Genomic DNA, 27943 nt, shown 5'->3' on the forward strand with positions numbered 1-27943 from the left:
TTTTGTTTGGAAAGAAATGCTTCAAGATACCCAATTAATTTTGATTCATATAAAACACAATTGAAACAAAAGGGCATCCATCTCTGATTTAAAGGCTTTGGAAAAGTCTTGTTCGTTAAAAAGAAAATCTTTGTTCGTTAAAAAATGAGAAAATATGGAATTTCTTGAAAACTTAATGAAATTCACCACATTTACATTCTCAGCATTTAGCAGACACTTTTATCCAAAACGACTTTCAGTACTGTAACAATATATTGTCTAAGCAATTGAGGGTTAAGGGCCTTGCTCAAAGGCCCAACAGTGGCAACCTGGCAGTAGTGGGGCTTGAACCAGCAACCTTTCAATTGCTAGTACAGTACCTTAACCACCTTAACATTTCGAACACGTCGGTGGGCTGGGCAGCTGTATGAACAATGCTTGGCTGCTCATACAGGGTGGGAAGCCGGATAGGGACCTCATAACTGATGCAATTATGATCTCTGCTGACTGATTAATGAAGTCGGCACAGAGTCGAGGAAAAATGCGTTAATCAGGGTGTGGCTCTCCGTACACAACGCTGATCCGCAGGTGAAAAGATGCAGTCGGCTACTGCACACGTGTCGGAAGGGGCATGTGTCAGTCTCGCTCTCCTTAATCAGAAGTAGAGATCAGCATCAGTAGAGAGGAAGTGCAATGAAATCGGGTAGTTGGATACAACTAGATTGGGAGGAAAATTGCGAAAAATGCAAAAATAATAATAATAATTGATGCAGTTTACATGATACTGAAAACTTACAAAATGTGAAGTTGAATCCTTTAAAACCATATTGGCATAGTGAGTATTTCATGACAAACATAGAAATCATAGGAAACTCACATACAAAATGTTTGACGTGTTTTAATAGCGTTAACAGATTGTAATCGAATGTCAGTGATACAGTTTGTTTCTTTTACAGTTGCAGCTGCAGGTCCATTAACACTCGCTGCGGTTTAGAGGGCTTTAAAACGTCACACTGTTTATGTGAATTTTCTACAGAAGCAATACACAGAAATAAGGTACAGAACAATATGTTACAATAGAACAAATGATAAATTATATTATACAATTATAATGCCAACAGGTTGAGCACATTCATCAAGCAGCCTGCTCCCAGTAATGACAGTTTGTTAGACATACAGACAAAATTACATGAAAAAGTAAAGGTGTTTTGCCTGTTCACAAGGTTAGTCCGCCACAATAAATGCATAGAGTTGAGAGTAATCAGTAACAGCAATACATGGAAAAAATAGTTTGCATACTTTCAAAGAGAATGTGAAAACAAAACGGTGTACTTTCATGTAAAAGTCTGAATGGGCAGATTCGGCACCTGCTTTAACCATCGAGTTGAACTCTGTCTCTGTAACACGCATCTGCATTCAGGCAGTACAACCACAACATGTCCGGCAGAGGTCGCAACTGAGGAGCGCAATTTAAAACAGCATGTTCGTCTATCAGACTCAAAGCAAACCCATGAAAAGAATATTTAAAAAGCAAAAAAATACATCTAAATTAATGGGTTATAAAAGTCTTACAGCACCTCTTTTACACGTCACAAGCAAGTTAAAGCCGGAAAAACTGTGTGCGCGTGTTGGGTGGTAATATATATTGCCGTAGTTAAAAACCATACATCAGTTTACAGTTTAAATAATTAGACTTACCAATTTGTCATCAATGTGACAGTATATTAAAAACATATAGAAAATATCTAAGTCAAAAGCAGACTAGTGTATAACGTTATAGATAAAAAACCACTGATATGTACTGAAGTATTAGGGTGCTGTGTGTAAATATAAGGCTGCATGTGTAAAGGGCTGAGACTAGTATTTTTAGGTAAATAAAATCCCTCCTGTCACTAGACTTTCCTTTGCTAACTTGCTACATGGTGATACTTTAATGAAAACAGACAGTCTGATGTACAGTAGAACACAATGGACACACTTAAAGCCCCAATGCAAATTTTAAACAAACAAAAACACTTTGGCCTTCTCAAATAGATCTTCCTTAGACCTAATTAAAGCCCACATTTATATTTCTCACCTAGTTTAGCACATCAGGGTTTTTGCTGTAATGGCTACTATTTCACTGTTTATACGGATATGAATTGGTTGCACTGGGTAGCATGGATTAGTTATACTGACCATGAAACAGTTTTGTAACACCTTTTCTAAATCTCCCAATTCCCTTTGTTCCAATCAGAATTAAAATATTTCTACATACATAAGCCAAAAAGTAATAATAAAAAGAAATATCTCAGTGTTGATAAACACTGTACAGAAATACTAGGCAGTAAATACTAATGACTAGTGATAAATAGCTCTATCAGACATCATAAAGATGGGATGATTAGCTGTGGAAAGAGTAGAATCTGTAACTAATAACCACTTATTTAACCATTGTGTAACAGCAGGTGCTTGCTCGCTACACCATATTTATATATTTATAAAAGTAGAGCCATATCTTGCTATGTAGTCAGTTCTCCATTACACATCGTGAAAAACCCACTACACTTCAGTATGAAGTTCAGCTCTGACTGCATCGGATTTAGTACAACCAAGACAGACTGCTGCAGGTTTTTTACTCCTGGTATGTAACCCAAGTCCTTAACGTTTGATCAAGGACTAACAGTGAGCCAACAGTCGAAAAACAAATAAAAGATGAGCATGTGCAAAATCCCTGCTTAGAACATCACAATTATTGACATGTAAACTGATAGTGTCCTCTATTGTGTCTACCTTTACTTACTGTAAAATACACATAGTGTATATGCACTGCGTAGAACAAATAGGCTGCTTTGATTAAAAAGGGTTAGCTTTTGCGACTATACAGCTTTAAAAGACTACAAATTAGAAAAATTAATGAGAGAAAGCGGTTTTAAGCCTCCAACAAGTAAAAACGTAGACAGAAATGAAATTACAAAAACGGGACCCCCTTAAATGTGAGCCTGTTTGTCAGAAAGCTACTGTAGACTAAAAATTGTTGCCAAAGTCACACCTAGAGACACAGTATTCACCTGTTGGCAGTCCATCTGAGGGAATTTAGAAAAATACCAATACCAATACCACTCACTCTATGGTACCTACCTCCATTGGGCTGAAGACCACATCTTCTGCCAATGTAAAAACTGTAAACACCACTGCTACTCCAAACAGTCTTAAAATAGCACATTGGTCTGGGGAACACAACAGACTAAGCTGTCCATACCATTAGGAGGGGGATAAAAGAGGCAGTTAATGTTCCTCACAACAGGAAGGGGTTGGTGGTGCCAGCAGCCTGGGCTGTGGTGCCTGTAGGCTGCAGCCCTCCACTCATTAGTGGCTGGGGCATAGACATAGAGCCTGGCAACCCCATAGCTGGCATCATTTGACCCATTGGAGCAAGAGGGGCCATGCCACCCACGGGTGCCATGTTGATTGTGCCAGTAGGAGGCAGAGACGACAGAGGCATGGGCTCATTGCTTACTGGTGCCAGGTTACCAAAGCCTTGAGCTGTGAGGCCCATCATGGGGCTGACTCTCATCTGGTTGAGGGTAGGTGGCTGTGGTTGGTTCACCTGGAACGGGTTGACCTGAGCTGCAGGGGCAAGAGGTGGGGCTGCTCCTAAGAAAACATATTAGACGAAAACATAGTGAGCTGAGAATCTCAACAGAAAATAACTACATTTCATTTTAAAGTGTCAGAATTCACCCAGTGCTGTTTATCCAAACTATAGAGAAATAGAAAGTAAAAATCATCCGTACCTCCAGCAAGGAAGGGATTACAGACAGGAGCTGGCTGAGGTGGTTTAGTGATCAGTGAGTCCAGGTTTACCAGAGCTGCATTAGGACCCAAGAATGATTCTGGAGTTTTTCTGGTTGGGGCACTTGGCTGCATGTCAAACAAGTCAGGGCTAACAGACTTGCTAGTCTGTAGGGGCATTGATGAGCTTCCTTTGGCACCTCCTGTGAGGAAAAATGACTCATTTTATTGTTCACCATGTCATTTGGAAAAAGTTACATTAACAAAATGACATAAGTTGTGTACTTAATACATGGGTTTTGTGCTACATTCACACTGGCAACTATATTTCCCCGTCTTCTTTGGCACAGGCATGCTCTATGACAAGTCATGTCAAATTTATTTGTATAGCGCTTTTTACAATAGACATAATCTCAAAACAACTTTACAGAATCCAGGACCAATAGACCAAAAACTTCTGTTGAGCAAGCTATGGGCAACAGTGGCAAGGAAGAAACCTTGAGAAGAACCAGACTCAGCAGGGACCCCCATCCACAATGGGTTGCCTGGATGTTTTACCCACCATAAACCTTGATGTAATGTAGCCTGACTTGGTCAGACACAAGATTGGTCATCCAGGTTCTGGCTGGACACAAATTAATGCCTAGCTACAAAATAGTACTCTTAAACAGTGTCATGTCTTAGAATTCTGACCACATTCTCTATTCTCATCCAATTTTTTCCTTCCTCTGGAGCTAGATCTGATATACATTATTCACCACTAAATATTTGGTCCTTATGTAACTCATGATGAACTCCACTTTGGTTTACTTATTGACTATCCAAGAGCATTTTGTTGATTGCTCAAACTTGGCTCAGAAATCTGCTGGAAATCATCATCGAGCTGTCAAGAAGCGAGGTTTAATATTATTGTTGCTTTTGATGGCTGGGAATGTTAACCCAAACCCTGGACCAGAGTTGAACTGCCAACTGACTCCTCTGGACTTTTCTAATAGGTCTGGTCTTGGATTTATGCATATGAATGTTCGCAGCTTGATACCAAAACTGGATTATGTGAAAATCTGGGCCAAGACATCCAGGGCAGACATCATGGTTTTGTCTGAGACTTGGCTTAAAAAGTCAATCACAGATAGTGTCATTTCAGTCTGTGGGTATAATGTTTTTCGTGTAGATCGAAAAAGTAAGGGAGGTGGTATAGCAATTTATATAAAGTCAGAACTCAGTGCTACTGTTATAAAATCATTGTCTATTCCAAAACAATTTGAATTATTAGCAATCGACTTAGAATATGGAAAGGATAGTCATCTGACTCTTGTTGGGTGTTACAGACCACCTTCAGCTGATAAAGAGGCTCTCTCTTCCCTTTCAACTGTTTTAGATGATTTGTCTTCTAAGGAGATCATCTTAATGGGTGATTTAAATTGGAACTGGATGACCTCAGCTTCTGACGATATTAAAGCATATTGTGATTCAGTAAATTTAACCCAAATAGTAAATGCTTCCACAAGGCCAAATTTTAAAACGCCAAGTAAATCTTCCTTAATTGATCTTATTTTAACAAACGCACCTCATACATTTTCTCATGTTGGAATATTCCCAAATGATGTAAGTGATCACTGTGCAGTAGCTGCTGTCAGGAATAGTAAAATGCCAAAATTTAAACCCCGGATTATTAAGAAGAGAAGTTTTAAGGTTTTTGATACTCGGGGTTTTTTACATGATGTGTTTTTATGTGATTTTAAAAAGGTATTCCTTATACCTGATGTTGAAATAGCATGGACTTATTTTCAAACTCTTTTACTGGAGATTGTGAACAAGCATGCTCCCATGAGGAGTTTGAGTGAAGGGACGGGACAATCCTTGGTTTTCAGAAGAATTGTCAGAACTTATTCATGAAAGAAATTTGGCTTGGGTTAAAGCAAGAAAATCTCATTTGGCAGTAGATTGGTTGGCTTTTCGATTGTTGAGAAACAGATGTACAATATCTGTTCGCAAAGCCAAATCAAAATTTTATCTTGATGAAACAACAAGAAATCTGAATAATCCTATTAAATTCTGGAAAACAATAAAGTCATTGTCTTTCATCCCATCATCCTTCTCTGTTCTTCAGCAATTAATTGTAAACAATCAACAAGTTACTGATAGAAAGGAAATGGTGAATTGTTTTAATGAGCATTTCATTTCATCTGGGTCCAATTTTAACTGTGTGTCAAATAAGAACATATCAGATAAAACATGTACAGGAGTAAAGGACGGGCCTAAATTTCATTTTAGACCAGTTGGGAAAAATGAGGTTTTGTCAACCCTTAAAAAGTTAAACGTTAGGAAGTCTGCAGGGTCTGATGAGATTGAGCCAATATTCTTAAAAATTGCAGCTGATATTATTGTTGAGCCACTTACTTCTATTTTAAATTTATCATTGGAGCAGAATATTGTACCTGACGCTGGGAAATCTGCTATAGTCCTGCCATTGCTGAAAGGGGGTGATCCCTCTAAATTAGATCATTATCGCCCAATTTCTAAATTACCAGTATTGGCAAAAATTCTTGAATCCCTGGTTGCAGACCAACTAAAGCAGTATTTATGTAGTAATAATATTCTGTCCATTTTTCAGTCTGGCTTCCTGAAAAACCATAGTACGATAACAGCTACTACTAAAGTACTTAATGACATAATACATGCTCTTGATAGCAGAAAATTGTGTGCTGCGCTATTCATAGATTTATCAAAAGCTTTTGATACCGTCAATCATGAAATCTTATTGTCAAAACTGACTAGTATTGGTTTGTCTGACGATGTGATTGGTTGGTTTAGAAATTACTTAAGTAGCAGATCTCAGCGAGTACTTCGTGAAGGGGCTTTTTCTGAAAAGCTGGTTGTTAGAAATGGGGTGCCACAGGGGTCTATTTTGGGACCACTGTTGTTTACCATTTATATCAACAGCCTTGGCGATAATGTGTGCAATGCTAATATTCATATTTATGCAGATGACACTATTATCTATAGTTCAGCCTCATCACCTGCAGAGGCTCTTTCAAATCTACAGAAAGCATTTGTGACTGTTCAGCATAATCTTAATTCTCTAAGACTAGTTCTTAATGATCAAAAAACAAAATACATGTTGTTTTCAAAAAGAAATTTGTTTCAGAATGCATCATCCTTCCAGATATACACACTGTCTGGTAAACCAATAGAATTAATTTCATCTTATAAATATTTAGGTTTTATGTTGGATGATAATCTGTCTTTTAAGTTGCATGTTGAACTAATGATAAAAAAAGTTAAAGCTAAAATTGAAATTAAGAAATTAGTTGAAGCTACTTTTTTACCAATTCTAGACTATGGAGATATTTTATACAGACATACCTCAAAGACAACATTGAACTCCCTAGATTCGGTTTATCATTCTGCATTAAGGTTTATAACACGTGCGAGTTATTCAACTCATCACTGCAAACTCTATGAAATGACTGGTTGGCTTCCACTTTCAGTACGACGGAGAGTACATTTTGTCATTTTTGTGTATAAAGCAATTATTGGTCAGCTCCCACCATACTTGTCTAAATTTTTATCATCAAACAAGTCTTTGAAACAAGTAGCTATATACAATGGGAAGTTCCAGTAGTTTGGTCGGAATTTGGAAAGACAGCATTCAGTTACAGTGCACCTTTTGTTTGGAATGATTTACAGAAACATTTTAAATTGAAGCAGTTTATTTCTTTGACTGAATTTAAAGAAAGTCAAAAAATTTTTATACATATGTTTGTTCTTGTTAAATGTATACAGGTATATACAGGGGTTGGACAAAATAACTGAAACACCTGTCATTTTAGTGTGGTAGGTTTCATGGCTAAATTGGACCAGTCTGGTGGTCAATCTTCATTAATTGCACATTGCACCAGTAAGAGCAGAGTGTGAAGGTTCAATTAGCAGGGTAAGAGCACAGTTTTGCTCAAAATATTGCAATGCACACAACATTATGGGTGACATACCAGAGTTCAAAAGAGGACAAATTGTTGGTGCACGTCTTGCTGGCACATCTGTGACCAAGACAGCAAGTCTTTGTGATGTATCAAGAGCCACGGTATCCAGGGTAATGTCAGCATACCACCAAGAAGGACAAACCACATCCAACAGGATTAACTGTGGACGCAAGAGGAAGCTGTCTGAAAGGGATGTTCGGGTGCTAACCCGGATTGTATCCAAAAAACATAAAACCACGGCTGCCCAAATCACGGCAGAATTAAATGTGCACCTAAACTCTCCTGTTTCCACCAGAACTGTCCGTCGGGAGCTCCACAGGGTCAATATACACGGCCGGGCTGCTATAGCCAAACCTTTGGTCACTCGTGCCAATGCCAAACGTCGGTTTCAATGGTGCAAGGAGCGCAAATCTTGGGCTGTGGACAATGTGAAACATGTATTGTTCTCTGATGAGTCCACCTTTACTGTTTTCCCCACATCCGGGAGAGTTACGGTGTGGAGAAGCCCCAAAGAAGCGTACCACCCAGACTGTTGCATGCCCAGAGTGAAGCATGGGGGTGGATCAGTGATGGTTTGGGCTGCCATATCATGGCATTCCCTTGGCCCAATACTTGTGCTAGATGGGCGCGTCACTGCCAAGGACTACCGAACCATTCTGGAGGACCATGTGCATCCAATGGCGGTGCCGTGTATCAGGACGACAATGCACCAATACACACAGCAAGACCGGTGAAAGATTGGTTTGATGAACATGAAAGTGAAGTTGAACATCTCCCATGGCCTGCACAGTCACCAGATCTAAATATTATTGAGCCACTTTGGGGTGTTTTGGAGAAGCGAGTCAGGAAACGTTTTCCTCCACCAGCATCACGTAGTGACCTGGCCACTATCCTGCAAGAAGAATGGCTTAAAATCCCTCTGACCACTGTGCAGGACTTGCATATGTCATTTCCAAGACGAATTGACGCTGTATTGGCCGCAAAAGGAGTCCCTACACCATACTAATAAATTATTGTGGTCTAAAACCAGGTGTTTCAGTTATTTTGTCCAACCCCTGTATATCCTCCCTATGTTGTTGATGGTGTAATTTTTGTGTGATTTGCTGCTGTCTTGGCCAGGGCTCACTTGTAAAAGAGATTTTAATCTCAATGTGACTTCCCTGGTTAAATAAAGGTTAATAATAATAATGATTACATCTTGTATACTTAAACAATGTATTTATAGTAAATCGAATTCTGCATAGGTGCATCACATCGCATTGACACGCATTGATTTTGAAACATCTAACAAGCTCATCATCAGCTGTCCAAATACATTTGGCCATGATGGGCATTCAAAAACTTAGTTGTTTTTCCTCTGTAGAAGCAAAAACATTGACAGGGACCAAACACATATTGAACTCAATATGGGCTCCACCCACTTCATATCATTAACAGTACCTTTGTTTTGTGTAGTGGAACATTGCCAGCTCTAACTAAAAATAAACTGATTTGGATATTGTGCCCGAGCCAGTGTAAAGCCAGTGTAAAAAGATTACAGCCTGAAGAACAAAGCAAATACACAAATACAGGAAATGAACAATCTACCTGACATTCCTAAAGAGCGGAGACTGTCGAAGTCATCTAGATCTTCCCTAGAGGTACCGTTTGATGACGAGAAGAGATCAAACGTACCTGTTGGTAAAAGGAGAACCTATAAGTGCAGTGCAAACAGATGTGAGATAGAATAATAATGAAAAAAAGGTTTGGCACCTCCAAAAATAAAACTTGGCTTCAGGTCAGAATGATAATTTTAAGATGAAAGAAACATGTGCGATTCTTCACCTGGGCTAGCAGCTTTGGGGCGAGCAGCAGGTCCCGAGCCCCAAGGATCAGCAACTGCAGGAGTGGGGCCTGACCCCCAGGGGTCACCACTCTTCACAGGAGTGGCTGTGGCAGCAGGTGTGGACAGACCCCAGGGATCCACAGGAGCGGCTGGTTTTGCAGCACTACCTGCATACATGAACAGACTTTATTAGGAAAAATAACTTGTTTTAATTCCTATCATAATACCTCTCATAATACCTCTCATAATACCTCTCATAATACCTCTCAAGAGCAGGGATTTGTGCTGGTTACATTTTTCCTAATAACAGACACCATTTATTACTAGCCTAGATTGGTCTCAAATTACTAACGTAATAAATTACTAAGATGTAAAACATTATATGTAACAATTAATTGTCACTTACATTATAACCATAATTAATTAATTATAATAAGATTATTTAAACAGTGTGGTAAATGATTGCAGCTGAAAATGCCTAAAAAGACCTTTCCGGTGGCTGACCAAATCCAAACCCTGTTGTTTAACACTTTTCTTACAGTTCAGGGACAAGATGGCTGAGATAGGATAGCAGGAAAAGAAAAGCTCTTTATGGGCTCATGGATGTTCTACCTGCAAGTCTGCATACTGAGCCTCTTTGTTTTTCACACACAAAAATGCACTACTACCAGTCTGGCAACATTTTTTAAAAAGCACTGGGTAAAGAATCTTGGGGTAATATTTGATCCAGACCTCATGTTTGATCATTCTGCTGTCAGGAGTAGCTTTTACTGGCTTAGGTCAATTGCCAAAATGTAATCATTTCTATTACCCCAAGACTTGGATATGGTTCTACACACTCTTTGACCACTGTAACAGCTTGTACACGGGTATACGTCCTCATTAGCTTATTTACAGCCAGAGGGCAGCACGCCTGCTCATAGGGAAAAGAGACACCTCATCACCCTGTTTTTTCATCCCTATAAGTTACAGGATGCCAGCCAGTTTCCCAGCTTTTATTAGGTCATCCTGTCAGTCTTTTGTACTACTAAGGGGGGTTTCATTGTTGTCCTGATGAGATTGCCCAGCAGGTCAGCTGCTGCGCCTTAAATTTGGGACTTTAGCACAAGACCTAATTTAAAGTAAATTAGGTATATGACAGTTTGTATTTGTCCACAGTGGATTATTTGTGGTTTCCTCTTACACAGTGGCTTACAAAATGGTAGTAATTATTTTGCTAACCCTCATTAATAACTACTGTATTATAACCTGTACTGCCTGGCAACGTTAATTTGGGAGCACGGACTGGTTAGCATATCTTGCTAGAGTCACTGCACTGTGTAAACCGGCCTTACCATAGCTTTTCCAGGGGTCTGAGGCAGGCGCTGGTGCTGCTGCTGCTGCTGCTGCTCCTCCGCCAGTTCCCCAGGGATCAACATGGCCTTTAGGGACTGCATCCATCAAATCCATCAGAGAGGACTGTGGAAGCTAACCAACACATACACAAAACTTGTAGCTTATAGCTTTGTTTGAAAAAAGCTTAAAAGGGTTATGTACTACATAACTAAGTGTTAGTACAAATACTCACAGGACATTGTGCAAGTCCACAAAAAACAGAAGGAGAAAAATGCATTAATTGAGTGAATAAACCAAAGCATTCTTATGTTTAGCTGAGCATGTACTGTAAAAAATACAGTGGAAAAGATTGAGGTAATATGATACATCCTGACAATGATGAGAGGAAATGCATTAGCCAGCCATAAGAGTGACTGATGAGTCATCAATAGCTAAGTGAGTACCGGAACTCTGCATCTACCTCTTTTTTCTTTTTTCCCCCTTTCACTGTGTCTTTACGGCTCTCTTCCAGTGCCATCTGGAGCCGTAAGTCATCCCCACGGCGCATCCTCTCCTCCTGAACACACACACACACGACAATAATATTAGTTCCTTTATCCATTATTTTAAGAGATTTTAAAATGTAAATGAGTTTTTAAAAAGGTAAATTAAACATGAATTGAATAAGAATTATTGTACTCATTATACAATATTTAAAACATCCTAACCTGATAGACACACAACCAATGACCCCACCTTAATCTGCACCTCAGTATAGTGAAACAAAGGAAAGAAGACATTCTTACACAGACAGTGGGCAATCCTGGAGAAAATCTTACGGTTTATTCTATTTCTGCATTTTTCCCTTTTCCTCCCAATCTACTGCTGCAGACCAGTAGTGCACACCAAACACACCCATAAAAATGCACATTAAAAACGTGCATGACTTTTTATAGAATATAAATGAATCTATAAACTGGAATGTCAGTCAGAATGCAGGGTTTGAAGGTGTAGCTGTTATACCTCAAGTTGAAAAAATAAGGTATTTTGATGTACAATACTGTGTATAGTGGATTATGTTTAGTACTTCTAGCTTTTTAGTTATGATTACATTTATAAAGCATCATAAATTATGAATTTATATGAATTATGCAGTGGTGAAAGAAGAAAAAGTGAAAGTGCATCTATTGTAGGGTAAAGGTGCCAAGTGAGATGCCAGCCAAAGGCCAATGTCTGGAGGTCCCACTGGAAAAAAATGCAGCACAGACTGCAGAACCTTCCTACAGCACACATCCGGCTCAAAGCAGCCCCTACTCTGAGTAAGCCACCAGCAGAGCCAGGCTTGTATTTTTATGTGGAAATTCATGCCAGATGTCCAGGCACAGACCCAGTTCCTGCACACTGCTCTTAAAGCACTAACTACAGATAAACCTCTCTGTGCCTTCAGGGTTAATGGAAACATAGTACTTCCCATTCAATCCACTGGCCAATACTATCATTCTACAAGCATGTGTAATCATGATTTCAATTCCCCGGTAATCATGGGGTTGTATTGCTTCCACTGGAATTTGCAGTCTGACTGAACAGCAGTGTTTTAGCAGTGGAAATAACATTAGCTTGGCCTGTAAAATTTCAGCAATCGAGTCTGTAATTATTTGTAAAAAGAAAAAATGACTTGCACAGGAAGATACGGTTCTCTACCTTTCAACACTACATTAAATATTTAAGTTCTGCCCACATACAGAAATTTATATTGCAATAAAGTAAATAGATCACTGTTTAAGGACTTCACAATGCTGTAAAAATATTTTTAATGTAGGATGTTATTAGTCTCTAAACACCCAAATGTCTCATAAGTTCCTTAAGTACCATACTTTTAAAGCAAATGTTGATTTATTCAATTTATCTTACATAGAACTCAACAGTAGGAATGCAATTTTTGCTAATTTCTTTAAGCCGGTAGTCAAATGTCATTAAAAGACCGTTAACAGATAACCTACCAATAAGCTTATAGCAGGCCAGCAAAATTTAGAATGCATCACTGAGTCTCTTAGCAAGTCTTTATGCTTTGTTAACAGTGTGACGCCATGAACGTCATGGAACAAACTACATGGGCGGAACCAGTTCAACATTCAAAATGTAGATTTTCTACTGTAGCTGGTAGCAAACAGTTCGTTACAAAGTCTAACTAAACATGCTAATCATAAAAGGTGCAGTGTGTAAATATAAAATCTTTCCGAGAACATTCGTGTTTATAGTAAGACGATGCAAAACATTCCAATCATTTTTAAATAAAATAAACTCGACTTACTGATAAAACAGTGTCTGTGATTTTAACGTAAATAGCATGATTTAAATAATATAAATCATTTAAATGCAACTTTGTTCAGATTAGAATGGAACTGTTTAATTTTTTTTATGTATTTAAAGACCTAGCTGGTGCATGGACACTAAGGCGAGTTTCAAATCAGTCTGAATTTTCACTGTAGCTTTACTCTGAGTTCAAATCAAGTGTCAGTTAAAAAGGTCATTGAGATTTATTTCCAACAGCTGAGAGCATTGTTTGAACTATGATTTTCTTGTCCGGGAACAAAAAACTGGAAAATAAAATGCATTTTTTTTCTATTTTATTTATGCATTTTCTCCCAATTTGATTGCAGTTGATTGCTGCTCATGCCTCCTCCGACCCACGTGCAGCCCTTAGCAGAACCCTTTTTCACCCATGCATTCTGCACAGGCACCTGTATCTGCCAATCAGGGTCCTTATGCCAAGTTCACACTACACGACTTTCTGAATTGCCGGGTCGCTGTACAGTTCACACTACACGACTGAATCTTTTGCACTCGGGAGTCTTTCAGTCGGTGTATATTTCACACTACACGACTGATCGGTGATAGGGGGTTTCACACTACACCATCTATCACCAACTGGAATCTCAGGCAAGCTTCTCTGCTCTCACAAATATCGTTTTGTTACGAAAACACACGCAAGATGTGACGAAAGGTTTAATGATACCACGTCCAAAAATGCACAAGTAGCGAGCGATCAAAGTTTGTGCACGTAAAAACAAAAATAAAAAATAAATGAATCTTAGTGGATTTGGCTTGGGTTGTTGTGTAGTGAGTTGGAGGTTAATAAATATTTTTGCAATGCAACATTGGTGTTTTGTAGAGAACGATAAGGTCAGAAATACTGTAAAACTTGTGTGCAACACCTGTGTATTATGATATAAACTATATTAAGCTCCTGTACAGCCATTTACACTCCTCCGCCGCATTTCTTCTCATGCTGTATCTTGCTTTCTCATTGGCTGTTCGACATAGCACTCATTGCCAGTCGGGAAACACCCAATCAGATATCTGACATGCTAGATATCTCGATCCGGATCGAGTTGTTGGGTAGTTCACACTTAGCGATTGAGAGCCGAGTTTTGATCGCCGAGCGAACGCCGAGTTGCTCCCGAGACGGAAAATCTAGCGCCGACCAGTCGCCGAGCGAAAATCAGGGCAAAAAATCGTGTAGTGTGAACTAGGCATTACACAGCGTTTGAAGACCCCACCCACATAGTCCGGTCATCCTGTCCTAGCAGAGACGTGTCTGCTGTAGGCACTGTCAATTATGCCCGCTAGATGGTGCCCAGCCGACCAGTAGCAACACCGAGTTTCAAACCGAGGAGTTCAGAATCTCAGCGCTGGTGTGCTAGCGGAATATCCCGCCATGCCACCTGTGCGCCATAAAATGCGATTTTGTAACAAAAATGTAACTTTTCCAGTGACGCACCTAATAAACTTAAGCGCAGCAAATACACCTACTGGCTTGTTTTCGGATATGGCAGGAGCACTCTCAGGGGGTCAAAGACAACATGCCAAACTTCTCAGGCAGTAATCAGAAGCAAGAATGAAATTATTTTGTCTATAATATTTTTATTATTGTATTCTATAATACAATCTGGCCTATATTTGATATATATTTAATAGTAGTAATATTTCTATATTAACAAATGTGATCGTTCCAGCCCTGTTGTTGGGATTATTTTGCACATTAAACTGTATTAACCCCGAGTCTCATGGTATTTCTCCTTGGTTATAAACACACCTGCTCTGCTGCCTCTCTGCTCATGGCCAGTGCAAGCTGCAACTGTAACTCCTCCTCTCCACTGGTCTGCGGTCGAGCCTGTTCCAGCTCTGATGACGCGTTGGGGGATGTGGCTGAAAGAGACACACAGATTCATAAACATCAGCATCATGTATCATAAACAGCATATATTAGGGCTGTCTCTCTAAAGGCCACGTAAACCCGTGATGAAATGGGTGCATGATCTACGCTGCAGTGACGTGAAAAATGGTATTATTAGTAACTGTTTCTCCTTGCTGACTCACTTTGAAACACACTGTAAAAAGAATTTGAGTCATGGCAAGATGCCTGAAATACTTGGGCAGTTACTGAAAATGATGCTATAAATGCTATAATGCTTGCTGGGCAGTACTGATTTATATCATTTTGTATGAAAAATAAAATGTACTGCATGGAAATAAGACTGTTAAAAGTCACAAAGTAAGCAAAACATGAAATGATGAGCAAGTACAGGAATTATCAGCTCAATATTGTGCTATAGGTACTATCTGAAACAAAACAACTACAACTTAAGTAGAGTTTGCACACTTTTGTAAGGGACATGTATCCAATAGATAAACATGTAACCTTTTTTTATGTTCAGCAGTTCTTTTACTAATGAAAAAAAGTCATGTTTTCAGAAAAACTCACTGTAAACTTTCTGTTTGTTGGGTCAAAAATGTACATACAGCACACTTCATATTGAGTAATATGTTCCTTAGCTCTTTTTACCTCAGCTGCTCATTATGGTAATAAACAAGCTTTTTGGCAATTCTGGAAATGTGACAACTATAACTATAGATTTCAACCAATTTTGTTTTCTGGATTGGGTTTGACTTTAGTGCAGTCCACATTTTTCTCAGGGTCGATACCAGAACTACTGCAATTCAAATTCCACCTTCTTTTTTTATTATTTATTTATGCATTTTTCTCCCATTTTTCTCCCAATTTAGCGTAGTCAATTTGTCTTCCGCTGCTGGGGGATCCCTGAATGCAGTTGAGGAGGGTATATTGATGCTCACGCCTCCTCCGACCTGCGTGCAGCCCTTTGCGGAACCCTTTTTCACCTATACACTCTGCACAGGCGCCTCTCTATCTGCCAATCAGGGTCCTTACAGAGCGTTTGAAGACCCCACCCACATAGTCTGGTCATCCCGCCCTAGCAGAACCGTGTCTGCTGCAGGCACTGCCCATTGTGCCCACTAAATGGTGCCCAGCCGACCGGTGGCAACACAGAGTTTCGAACAGAGGAGTTCAGAATCTCGGCACTGGTGTGCTAGTGAAATATCCCACTGCGCCACTTGGGCGCCCAAATTCCACATTCTAATTCACAACATACATGTTTTTGGTGGTTCCTTTAAGAGCTCACTATTCCCTGTATTTTTATTATCTACAGACAATTGTTTGTTCAGATTATCTTGGGAAGTGAAGTTGCTCTGGGTGAAATTCCTAAGATCTATACAAAGCTTACAAAAGACCTCCCCATTGTAATGCTTGTGGTTCAGTCTAATGTGAGAAGTCAAACTAGCACTATTTAAATGTGCACAAAGCAGTCATTTGCTATAGTCAATTATAATCACAAAGGAAACAAAGTCACAGGGTTAAAAGGCATCACAGATGTTTCTATACAGCAAAACTACTAATTTAATTTTTAAATTTAATCTTCAGGAAGTGGGGTTTGCATATAAATACATACTACACAGGGTCTGCTTTATCACTGAGAAATGATTAAAACTTAGAGCACGTTAGTCTTGAGCTTTTCCTCAGAAATGTGCAGTGGATTTAAAAAGTCATTAGAGCTTGTATTCAGGTTTATTTTCGAATTTACATAACTGCCTGATTTTACCTACCAATCTACAAATCATCACTCATAACTAAGAAGATGCATTTCATTTTTTTCATAAAAAATAATTAAAAACCAAAAACTATAATTTCTTTTTTTTTTTTTCTTTTTTTTTAAATGGCACTTAAAAGGCACTCCAAATTGTGATCAGGTGCTAATTGTTTCAATTATTATAAGTTCTAGAACTTAAATGGGGTCCACCTGCTTTAAATAATTAGATGTAGTTTGAAAAGTCATACTTGGGACCATAAGGGTCCACAATTTACACTGTCAGGATACAAAGTCCAAGATACTTTCTGTGGATCTCTGCCATAAACTGTGACAAGCAACAGGTCAGGATAATGATATAAGACCATATCTAAGGCTTTGAGTATTCCCAGGACCACAGTGGATTTAATAATTTTGAACGTTGAACATTCCTAGAATCTAGCCAATTTTGGCATATGGGAAAGGAGTATCTTGGTCAGGGAGGTAAAAAAAAAATACCAGTTTAACGGTTAGTCTAAAAGCTTTTAAATCCTGTGCAAAAAAATGGAGAACCTGTTTTGATCTTCTCTACAGCACTCAATAATTTAAGCCTTTATGGCAGAGTGGCAAGATGAAAGACAATGTTGAGGAGAACATTCTCTGGTCTGACAGCATACACACTGATTGAACTTAAATAAATATTGATGAGGTAAACTGCATTTTCACATTATTGAGTACTTGCATTTTCTAATTAATGTCATATAACAAATCACACTAATGATTTAAGAGGCTAATTTTGTGTGCTATTTTGATTTTCCATTGTATGACATTAACCATTCCGACATTATTGACACTCATACCAAAGTCTACCAAACAACCAAAAGTAAAAAAAAAAATCTAAATAAAAAAAAAATGCCAGGTCAATCTACTTCTCTGTAAACTGTAATAATCAATGGACTGTTTATAGTTCAAAGACAGTTACTTCGTTTAAAATCAGTGTACACAGTGTAATGGCCAGCTGGTAAATTACAAGATCTACTGCACACTAATTAGCTCAGGCTATGATGTGTGCTGATTAAACACTTGTAGTAAAACCAATTCCTAGTTTACTTATTAGAATAAAGCTGCCCACGTGCAAACAATTAAAAACAAGCTTTAGTAAAGCAGTAGCACAAATCATGTTTGCACAGTGAAGAAACACCATCTCAAAACAGCCATATATCCTTTATATAAATAAAGCTTATTCAGAAACTACAAATCCTACATTTTACATGCAACTAAACTCTGGTCCTTGACTGAAATCTGCGCTCGAATAATTCTGCCCCAGAGTTAAGTGAAATTATGGAATTATTCATAGCACTGTTAAGGCTTACGCAGAGCCTATGAAATATTTGTGGTTAGGCTCCAACCTTTTAAGGCTCCCTCATTATTCGGAGCTGTCTGACAGTAAACCTGAAGTGATCAATAAGATGTGAGGCACAAATCCATAAAGCCTTTATCCTTTAGTACTCCTGATAAATTTTTTACCTAAAAGAGGTAAAGAAGAACCAATCAAGACACTGTGCTGAGACAGATGGACAGTGTTTCCTGGTTACATGTCTGTAGGGATTTCAAGATTGGTAGGAAAACCCCAAGCAAAGGCCCATTTCTGTGAGAACAGGGGCAAAGGTTAGGTTATTAAGGCAACAAGAGTATGGAGCGTCACATCCTATAATTTCATCACATTATATCAATTGGCCAACTGTGCACACTTGCACCACCACAGGACAAGAAAGAGAACTCAAGTTCCTTTCACTGATTTTGCTTAATATCCAACTTTTTGAATCTGGAAGCACATTAATTGTAGCAAAGAGAAATCTACCATGACAGACAGACAAACCTACCACTGACATATAAAGGACTGAATGACTGATCAAAGCTGTACTCTGCTTTTCAGCTTATTACCTCTAAACATTTAGCCAGTTACAGTCCCACCCTGCAGATAAATCTAAAGTGCCACAGCTGAAAGTGTTTATTAGTAAATAAGAGATTTTGGTTTTTGATTTTTAATGAACTCTTGAAATACTTGTTTGAACATAGTTTAAATACCAACCTGGGTCTATAAGATATTTATTTTTGATAAAACTCTAAAATAAACATGTTTTGACATTATAGGTGATTATTGATAATGGGTTTCACCCAGATTGATGAGTAAAAATGCCAATTAAATCTGTTCCAAATCAAATCCACAACACAAAGTGTGCAACAAAAAAAAAAGTCAATGAGTCTATATACTTTCTAAATCCACTCTATGTATGCACTGCACATAAAATAATAGGAATGTCACCTAAAAGAAAGCCTATTCACAATCCTGGACAAACAATACCCGGAAACATCCACAGGAATGCAAAACTTTCAGCTGCTATCAATCCAGTTTTTTTGCATTTCCTCCTCTATTAATGACTCAGCTGCTTGTGCTTCTCTTTAAGACTCCACTTTTATGTAAACCACACCAAGAGAATTAACACGCCTTGTCACTCCCACTACAAGCTCTCAAAAACACTTCAAAAATCTGACATGGCTTCTCCAAACTGGCAACACAAAGCAAAATAAAACTATGCTAAAGGAAAACTGCCTGCTAAACCTGGTAAAACCATTCTTCATTTAGTATATAAATAGATCTGATATGCACATAGTTTTATCACCCGGCCCTATAGTTAAATTATCAAATTCTTTACTCGTGTGTGGGAGGGGGAGGGGAGGAAAAACATCCTTTGTCCTCCATTTAGTACAGGATCACAGAGCAAGCAAAACTAGCTTTGGGAATTCGGGAATTCTGACTTCCTGTAAGCAGCATGAGGCATAGGGAAATAGAATGCAAAGTATGCAGTGGCTAAAACTGTTCTATATATACTAAGCAGACAGGCTAGCTAAATCAATGACCCCTAAACACATAGATGTTAGTTTACAGGCTAGCTTTTGGGAATGAACACTACACACACTTTAACAGCAGAGATGTTATTCATTGATATGTTATTATTTAACCTTGACTCTGAAACAGCTGTTCTTGATTTACAAAGTGCTGTGAGGTTTTGGTTTATAAGTTAGATCCGGTGATGATGAGCCAGTGCCTCATGAATAATGGTTCAGCACTCTACAGGGTTCTTCTTTAAATTTAGATCTTTTATTTCCTTTTCTGTCCAGGTGATCCCATACTGCCTCTATAATATTTAGGCCTGGACTCTGCAGAGGCTAGTCAATGACAGTGTTTTATTAGTTGTTTTTCTCTTTAAATATGATTTCACTGCATTAGCAGTGTACTTGGGATCGTTATCATGCTGAAAAATAAAACCACTCAATCAGGCACTTTCCAGAAAAAATTAAAACCTGTTTGTACTTTTCAGTATTCATGATCCTATTATTAACAATACTGCCAACACTACTGGCAGAAATGCAGCCCCAAACCAGTACAGACCCTCCACCATGTTTCATTGAAGGCTGCAAGCACTGAAGCTCACGTCTCACATATTGTTAACGACTGAACCCAAAAAATTCAAACTTGGATTTGTCTGTCCATAATCCTCTTCTCTACAAATTTTTAAGCATTAGCATATCTTAGCCAATATCACTGTTGCCCTTTTTGGTTTCTTGGCTGCTTCCCTTCCAAAAAGACCATTCCTGTTTAAGCTTCGTTCGACTGTAGGAGGGTCAACTTGGCATGACAAAGCTGCCAGATGCTGAACCAGGTGCTGGACGACTTCTGGTCTATCAAAGAAGGAACTTTGAGAAACTCAATGGCCTTCCAGACCTTTTTGTCCTTGAACTCACCTAATTCTTTAAATGTATTCATACCATCTTGAATACTACATCTTGAGTATCCAGTTTGTTTGCTGGTTTTCCTTTGAGAGAGGCATTGCTAATGCAAAATATGATTTTATGTCTATCAAATTATGTGATCTTTGGCATTCTAAATGAAATTATGGAACTGAAAGTTGGTCTTATATATATTAGAAAGCTCCAAATGAGTTAAACTCATACAACATGTGTATGTAATGCTCAAGCATGTCCTACACAAATCTGGCCAAACTGACCTTTTACACAGCAGCACCCCGTGTCTGCATGGGTTTACTCCGGATGCTCCGGTTTCCTCCCACAGTCAAAAGACATGCAAGTGAGGTGAATTGGAGATACAAAATTGTCCATGCCTGTGTTCGATATAACCTTGTGTGAACTGATGAACCTTTCGAACTGATGAACCTTGTGTAATGAGTAACTACCGTTCCTGTCATGAATGTAACCAAAGTGTAAAACATGACGTTAAAATCCTAACAATCAAACACAGCAGCAATGTTGACATGAAATAATACAAATACAAGTGTTAGCAATGACATTAACTAGGGTTCCATTTCATTTAGATTTAATCGAGCCAGGTTCCTGCTCTTGCTCAAGTATAAGGGGGGAGTCACAGCATCTTGACATAGTTGACTGAACTAAAATAATAATAATCTGCAGGTTGAAAGAATTCACACACCTACTGATTAGTTTGCTGGCATGTTATACAAGAATATAACCAACAAACATTCGTTTTCACTTTACAAAAGCAAAATGATGTTGCAATTAGAGATCGTCATATTTTTGTGAGTAAAAATTGAAAGCAAATGTGAAGGATTTAAACGCAAGGACCTACTGTAAAATATACAGTTGATATTTTACACAGCCTCATAACTTGACTTGGACCTGTATTTTGTGACTGTAAAATACATCTCTGCTGTGTGTAAAGCTTGATTTCATCTTTCAGTATAATTAAAATATTTTTAACTGAAACTTTCTGTTTAGACCTGGCTCACATTATTTTTGACATACAAACGCAACCCCCAACCCCAAAAACAAGGTCCAAATCCTAATTTTGGCCAAATTCTGATCATGAATCACTAAATCTAACAGTTTTTGATTTATTATTCAGCATTTCATAAATAAAACAGCATCCTGTTGGCAGCAACAATGGTTTTGCAATATAATGTGACAAAATGAGAGTTAGATATTATAACCAATTTTTCTTCCCCAAAGGCAAACATTTATATACTGATAAATTTAAATCCTCATCCCCTCATCTTAATGGCTATCGTTCATCGCTGGGCTGGCATGTAGATTCGACTATAAAAAAATTAATGCACACACTACACAAGAGCTTGGAATAAGTTTAACTTAGTCACCAATCATTTTTTTCAACATTTGTCACCAATAAATAAATATGGTTTAAATGAGATAGTATGCACTAGACATCAAGTTCTGCTCAGGCCATGCTGAGACTGGCACCACGCAGAATCATTGACCACAAGGCATCCATCCCAGGACAAACTGCATTCCCACATTTACTTATTCACCTGGGTGCAATTTAAAGCAGCTAATCCATCTACTGAATGTTTGGAAGGTAAAATAAAACTAGAATACCCTCAAATCAAGCAGACATCTGGAGAATGTGCTGAACTCCTCATAGGCAAGGGTAAAACCCAAGTAACCAAACCACATGTTTCTGTGAGGGACCAACTTTAAAGTCCACTATGCATTAAGTTCTATTTTATTGTGTGATGTCAAGAGTTGCATGGGATCCTTGCTGTAAATCATAAATGACTAGTATAGCGAACTGTCCAACATAACTCCAACTGCGATTTTATGCAAATATACATACACATTATGTACGAAAAGCTGTATGAATCTGGTTCATTCAATAGAAAACATTAAAAAAAAAAGATTAGAACAGGTGCACAGCTGATTAACTTACATCCATGATATGATGCTGGTGAGCCTTCAGACCTGCCATACTCCTCCGAGTAGCTGGTAGACAGGTTTGGCTGACTGGAACCACGGCCAAAGCCGAGCTGGTGGTTGCTGCCCACGCTTGTGGCTACCTGAGCCATACGCTCCTTGGTCTTAAGGGCTTGTGATCGCTCGCCTTTCAGCCGCTCATCGTCCTTCAGGAGCACCACCAGCTGCTTGGACTTCTCCCTGACGTTGATGCCCTGGTCTTTGCCATCCCGATCAATATACTGGAAGTCTTTTAGAGTCTGGATGGCAAATATGTTCTCCTTGCATTGCATCGCCACCCGTTCTGAGCCCGTCTTGATTAGGTAGTCTAACAGTGTCAGTGCCTTGTAAACGTGCCTCCAGTTCTTGCCATGATCGTTTAGCCTCTTCCAGATCATGCTCATGATCTCGGAAAAGGCCACCACGTTATATGTTAAGTCGGAAATCTCCGACATCAGCGAGCTGGAGGGGCCCCATGGATCATTAGAGGTAGCCTCTCTGACTTTTTTCTCTGCGTCTGAATAGTTATTCACCACATTTTTCATTTGCCTTCTAATTGTTGAGCTCGGCATGGTGTGGTCTTTTCTTTAATATCCTTTTTAATCCAAAAATCTAATTTCAAAGTTTATGTTTAATATTATTCTTAAAACCAAGTAGTTTCCACTCTTCTGCTGGTTCTTAAAGCCAAGTCCAGATTTTTAAAAATGTTGTAACAAGTCCAAATCTGCGTTCCCTGCTGCAACAATTCGCTGTATTACTCAGTGCCTGTTAAAACCATTTCCACACAGAACAGGGAGTCAGCATGCCAAATTCCTCCATCACCTGGAACACAAATTACACAGTTAAGTACAGGCTGAAGATTGTTTTAACTTTGTGTGAATTGTATTCGGTTACTGATTATACTAATAAGTTACAAATAAATAATCTTTACAAATAAGAACATTCGATTTTTATGGCTAACATATAACCTTGAAGTAGGCACTCTGCTTCAAAAATGCATATTCAGTGTATCAGGCCCATTTCCTGAAAGCAACAGTATTTCCTCAGTGTAAAAATAATCCCTCGAATTCAGAGAAATAGGTCACAGATGTGAACTTTTAAACACAAAATATGTACTAGGATCATATCCAGGTAGAGCAACATTACCACACACATGCTTATACTACTAAACTAAAGAAAAAAAAAAACATGCAGGGTGGCTCAGTGTCTGACGTGGTTCCTGTTACACATCTTACGGTAATATAATACTCTAGTCAGCATGTGAGGAAATGTCTCATTTCCCAAATCCTATTGCACCATACTGCACTTTATCTCACAACAACATCTTCCTAAAGTTTATGGAACACATTTTCTGCTAGTTGCAAGTTGCCACTTTCCACAGATTATTTAAAAGTGGGCAAAGTTATTAACATTTATACTATTTAAAAGTGAGCAAAGTTATTAACATTCATACACCTTAACCTCACTATTGATTCTTCCCCCCACTGCCACAAGTGTGCATATACATGAATACAGAGCGACTTTAATGAAACATCTGCTGCTTTAATCACAGATGCAGGTCAAGCACACAGGAGGAAGAGAAGAGCGACTGTATTAGTGGTGGGACAAAGCTGCAGCAGCCCTCACTTTGACCGGGGGCCCAGGAAGCCAGCACACAGGCAGTCTGTGTGAGGGTGGAGAATACATAGTGGCCTCTTCCATACTAAAGAACAGGACAGGTCTGACGCTTGCCAAAATCGAGGTGTCTTAGTGGCTGGAGTTTCAAAAAAACACGCAAAATGAATTCAGCGAGCGAGAACAAGCTAGCCAACCAACCAAAATGAGGACATGTTAAATCAAGTTCTCAGTAGCTGATCTCAGATATAAGTGTACCATTTCCTGGAAGGGTACAAGATCAATATGTCATTACAGCAGAATAAAATAAATGCTTTTATAGATTGTCCATCTGGATCTAGGAGAAGAATAACTTTGCTGGTACACACATATTAGTATCACCCAGAAAAATAGTTATTCAACAGAACAAATACAATACACATACAATCGATTTAGAAAGTATTTAGATATGACACTGTGTTGGGTATTGAATTTTAAATGAATATTATTGACATTTAACCTAATAATCTACACGTAACTATAATGATGAAATGAAAAGGTTTTTTTTCCAAGCATTAATTTTATATACATACATACATATATAACAAAAAAACTATAAGGGCCTTGTCAGGACAAAAACCAAGCCATGAAGTCAAAAGAACTGTGTGGATCTCCACTAGTACATAGTGCTAAGGAAAAGTTAAGGGAAAGGATATTTAACAATCTAAGGCTTTAATGTTAGAATGTCGAAATGTTAAAGTTGGAATAGATGGACAAACTGAACTTTATTCATCCCCAATGGGAAATTTGAGACATGCAACATCACTAATGGAGTTATTAATAACTCTATTGTTAACTCTTCTGTAAATTATTTATGAGTAGCAAATGTAAAATGTACAATAATTCTGGTTATTATATAAAATTTTTAATACTAGAGATTGAATAAGCGATACACAAATCTGTACCTAACCTTTACAATTATAACATATGAGATGTCATTTAGGTAACACTTAAAATAACTTAGTGACAATACGAATAGCATCCCAGCCAGATTGGAAGCATTAGTATACCTGTCTGACTGTATTAAAATTGTCACTTTATAATGCTGTCACATTCACAATGAATGTTTCTTTTTCCAGGCTGTTTTTCACTAAAAGCTCTTATTAGCACCTGTTTTACATGGGCAAATGATACTGTTGCACTTTAATTTATTTAACCAAATGAACCATTTAAAATGTTTTAACTTAATAATCCTGTTACAGTTTGGGGCACTTAATGTGCCCCAAGGTAAGACAGTAAAGCTAATGCTTTTGAATTCAGATAAGCACTACTGTACATGCTCTGGTAAAGTCCACCTTTGACAACCGAAATATGTGTGACAAGTGCCAACAAGTCTTTGTGGCTGCAATATAAAAGAACTACACTAGAATGTGGGTACAATCTGAACAAAGCAGCAGTAAGTAGGAGGGGCTAAGAAAGTCTGAGTAAAATATTTGTAACCACACCTCATATGTAGGAAAACCTGAAGAGGCGGAGGAAGACATTACATTAGGTATACACCTAACTGATAATACTGTTAGTAGTGGGTGTGACAACTGGAACACAAAGTGCAGAATGCTACCCAAACCAACAGACTGCAGATTAAGTAAGATAAGGTATCGGAGTAAAAGCAAGAGCAGGGTGTGTGTGTGTGTGATCCAGTGTATGCTGTTTTTCCAGTCAGTTAATGAACTAGAAACTTCATAATGGAAGGACACCAAAACAGCTGACATTTGGGGAAAAAATTTACAGTATGCCCCCATGTTGAATGTAATATAAGATGATGTGGGATTAATAAAACGGCTAGGGGAACCACTTTCACACCTAGTATCAACATATAGCTCAAGTGAGTCAAGCGAAAAAAACATTAATAAACTCATTTCTTAGATGGATAACACACAGTAATACTTAAAGTCCATAATATGAATACTCTAATTGGCACCATGCAACCATGATGACAAACTATTTCTTAGAAATCTAAGTGACACTCCTCAACTAAAGATTTACTGTTACAATAAAGAGATGTAACACTAATGATTTTTGATCAAAGACAATAGCCAGAGAACAAAGTAATGCACAAATTACTTTGAACTGTTTAAGCAAAATAAGATTTTATTTTATTGGGAATTCATCATTTCTGATGCATATGACAATTTCCTTATGCTATAACCATTTTGTAACAGAGTTTTCTTTGATGCTTTTTTTCAGTATTGCTAGTTTAGATAAGTGAGCCAAACCAAAGTGGTTTGTTAAACATTGAACTAAGACTTACTGTGAACTGATTACTTTACTGTGATATAATCATGAGCAATATGGTCAATTTGATCATTGCAATCACAAGCAAACCTCTTTGTACTGTCACAGCTGTGTTCTGGCTGATCATTCAAAGGGCTTGCTACACCATTTATGCCATTGATCGTTACATCTGTGCTGAAATGTGGAAATGAAACACACCAGAGCTGCTCTTTCTAAATATTTTGGGCAGAAATTATTTATATAATTTGAGTGTGTGACAAAAGAGACAGCATGGTGGAGGAAAGTAAGATTTAATTCAAACAGACCTCCAAACGTTTTTGTCAAGGATGTCAATAAAATGCACACCAGATCAGTCGTGTTGAAGTTTTTAAATGAACTCCAAGCAACAATGAAACACTTGCTACAAAAGTAACACGGTATATATTAATCATATTATATGAAATAACATATATCGTAAGAAAGGATGGCTGTATCGCCTAACCCTGGTCCGGAATACCGTGTCCATAACGTTTGTTACACTGGGTGGCTAGCACACTTAAGTTAACTAGCGTATAAGTAGCAGGCACGACTTGAGTCATTAAGATTTAGCAAACTAGAGTGAAATTAGTAATAAAACCACAATAAACATTCAGTTTACGTGTGCTAATATGGGGGAAACTACTAAACTCAAACTCACCTGATGAATTAGTAAACACTTAAGCTAGCTACTTGGCTAACTTGCTAACACACAAGAATACCCGATCTGATCGAAAAGTTCTTATAGTAATCCTATTGCGTTGAAGTTACATTGTTGCTCTATTAAAACACTTTTATGTAATAAAATAATTCATTTACTTAAACAGAAGCTTAACATTTCATATTCATATCTAGGAGCTCCAAAACCAGCATTAGCTATTGTGCTAGGCGCAGCGGCTAAAGTGGCTATCTAAAGCTAATCTAAAGTTCCATCTAAAAGATGCTGTTTGTTTGCCACATAAGTAAGACTCGTACCTGTAAATACATTTAAAACAAAACAAACTGTTGTAAGGTTCTGTAATGAAATAACTGTTGCGTGTAGTTTACTAGTGAGAAGGAGTGCTCGGTGCTTTGAAGCGATATCACCAGTGGAAGTCTGAACACTTAACACAGAAACAGCTAGAAAAACAGTACAGAACTTACCGAGTTGTTCTGCGAGCCTGATTCAGTATTCTGCCGGGAATTATACCCGGTATGCATTCCGGGTAATAATAAAATAAAGAATCTTAAAAGCTGTTGAGTAAGTTTCCTTAAACTTTGTGAAAGTAGAAGTTAGTTGAGATTGTATTAGTGTTTATGTGGCGAGCAGACGGGCGGGTTTCAGTGTTGTGTGGAGCCGAGCTGAGCCGAGCCAGTAGTAAAGCTCAGTGTATGAGTGAGTGTGTGACACCCACACTGTTCAACATGGCGGACCATCTGATACATCCACTTTCAGAGAATGCGAGAGGCAAAAGGGT

The 27943-nt window shown here is 38.3% G+C and overlaps 1 protein-coding gene across 3 annotated transcripts; it reads right to left on the reverse strand.

Moving 5' to 3' along the window:
* Positions 1-861: 861 nt before the first annotated feature.
* On the reverse strand, positions 862-27814 carry epn2 (epsin 2). 3 transcript variants are annotated; one of them, XM_063012923.1, is made up of 9 exons: positions 27630-27814; positions 22561-23405; positions 14972-15084; positions 11357-11452; positions 10896-11019; positions 9561-9728; positions 9324-9410; positions 3756-3956; positions 862-3615 (listed from the first exon to the last, which is right to left on the reverse strand). In XM_063012923.1, the coding sequence occupies exons 2-9, from the start codon at positions 23153-23155 to the stop codon at positions 3257-3259; spliced, it is 1743 nt and encodes a 580-aa protein (XP_062868993.1). In that variant the 5' UTR covers positions 23156-23405; positions 27630-27814; the 3' UTR covers positions 862-3256. The 3 variants fall into 3 exon arrangements, with proteins under 3 accessions (XP_062868993.1, XP_062868977.1, XP_062868985.1); XM_063012907.1 differs by having other exon boundaries at positions 10896-11028; XM_063012915.1 differs by lacking the exon at positions 27630-27814 and adding an exon at positions 27148-27216 and having other exon boundaries at positions 10896-11028.
* Positions 27815-27943: the final 129 nt, after the last annotated feature.

Source organism: Trichomycterus rosablanca, chromosome 2, assembly GCF_030014385.1.
Source record: "Trichomycterus rosablanca isolate fTriRos1 chromosome 2, fTriRos1.hap1, whole genome shotgun sequence".
NCBI lineage: Eukaryota > Metazoa > Chordata > Actinopteri > Siluriformes > Trichomycteridae > Trichomycterus > Trichomycterus rosablanca.

Coding starts and splice junctions, on each gene's coding strand:
- epn2 (XM_063012907.1), bottom strand. CDS start 23,155: ATGCCGAGCTCAACAATTAGAAGGCAAATGAAAAATGTGGTGAATAAC. Junction 15,085..22,560: donor ACCAGCATCATATCATGGAT/GTAAGTTAATCA, acceptor TGTCTCTTTCAG/CCACATCCCCCAACGCGTCA. Junction 3,957..9,323: donor CCGCTCTTTAGGAATGTCAG/GTAGATTGTTCA, acceptor TTTTCCTCACAG/GAGGTGCCAAAGGAAGCTCA.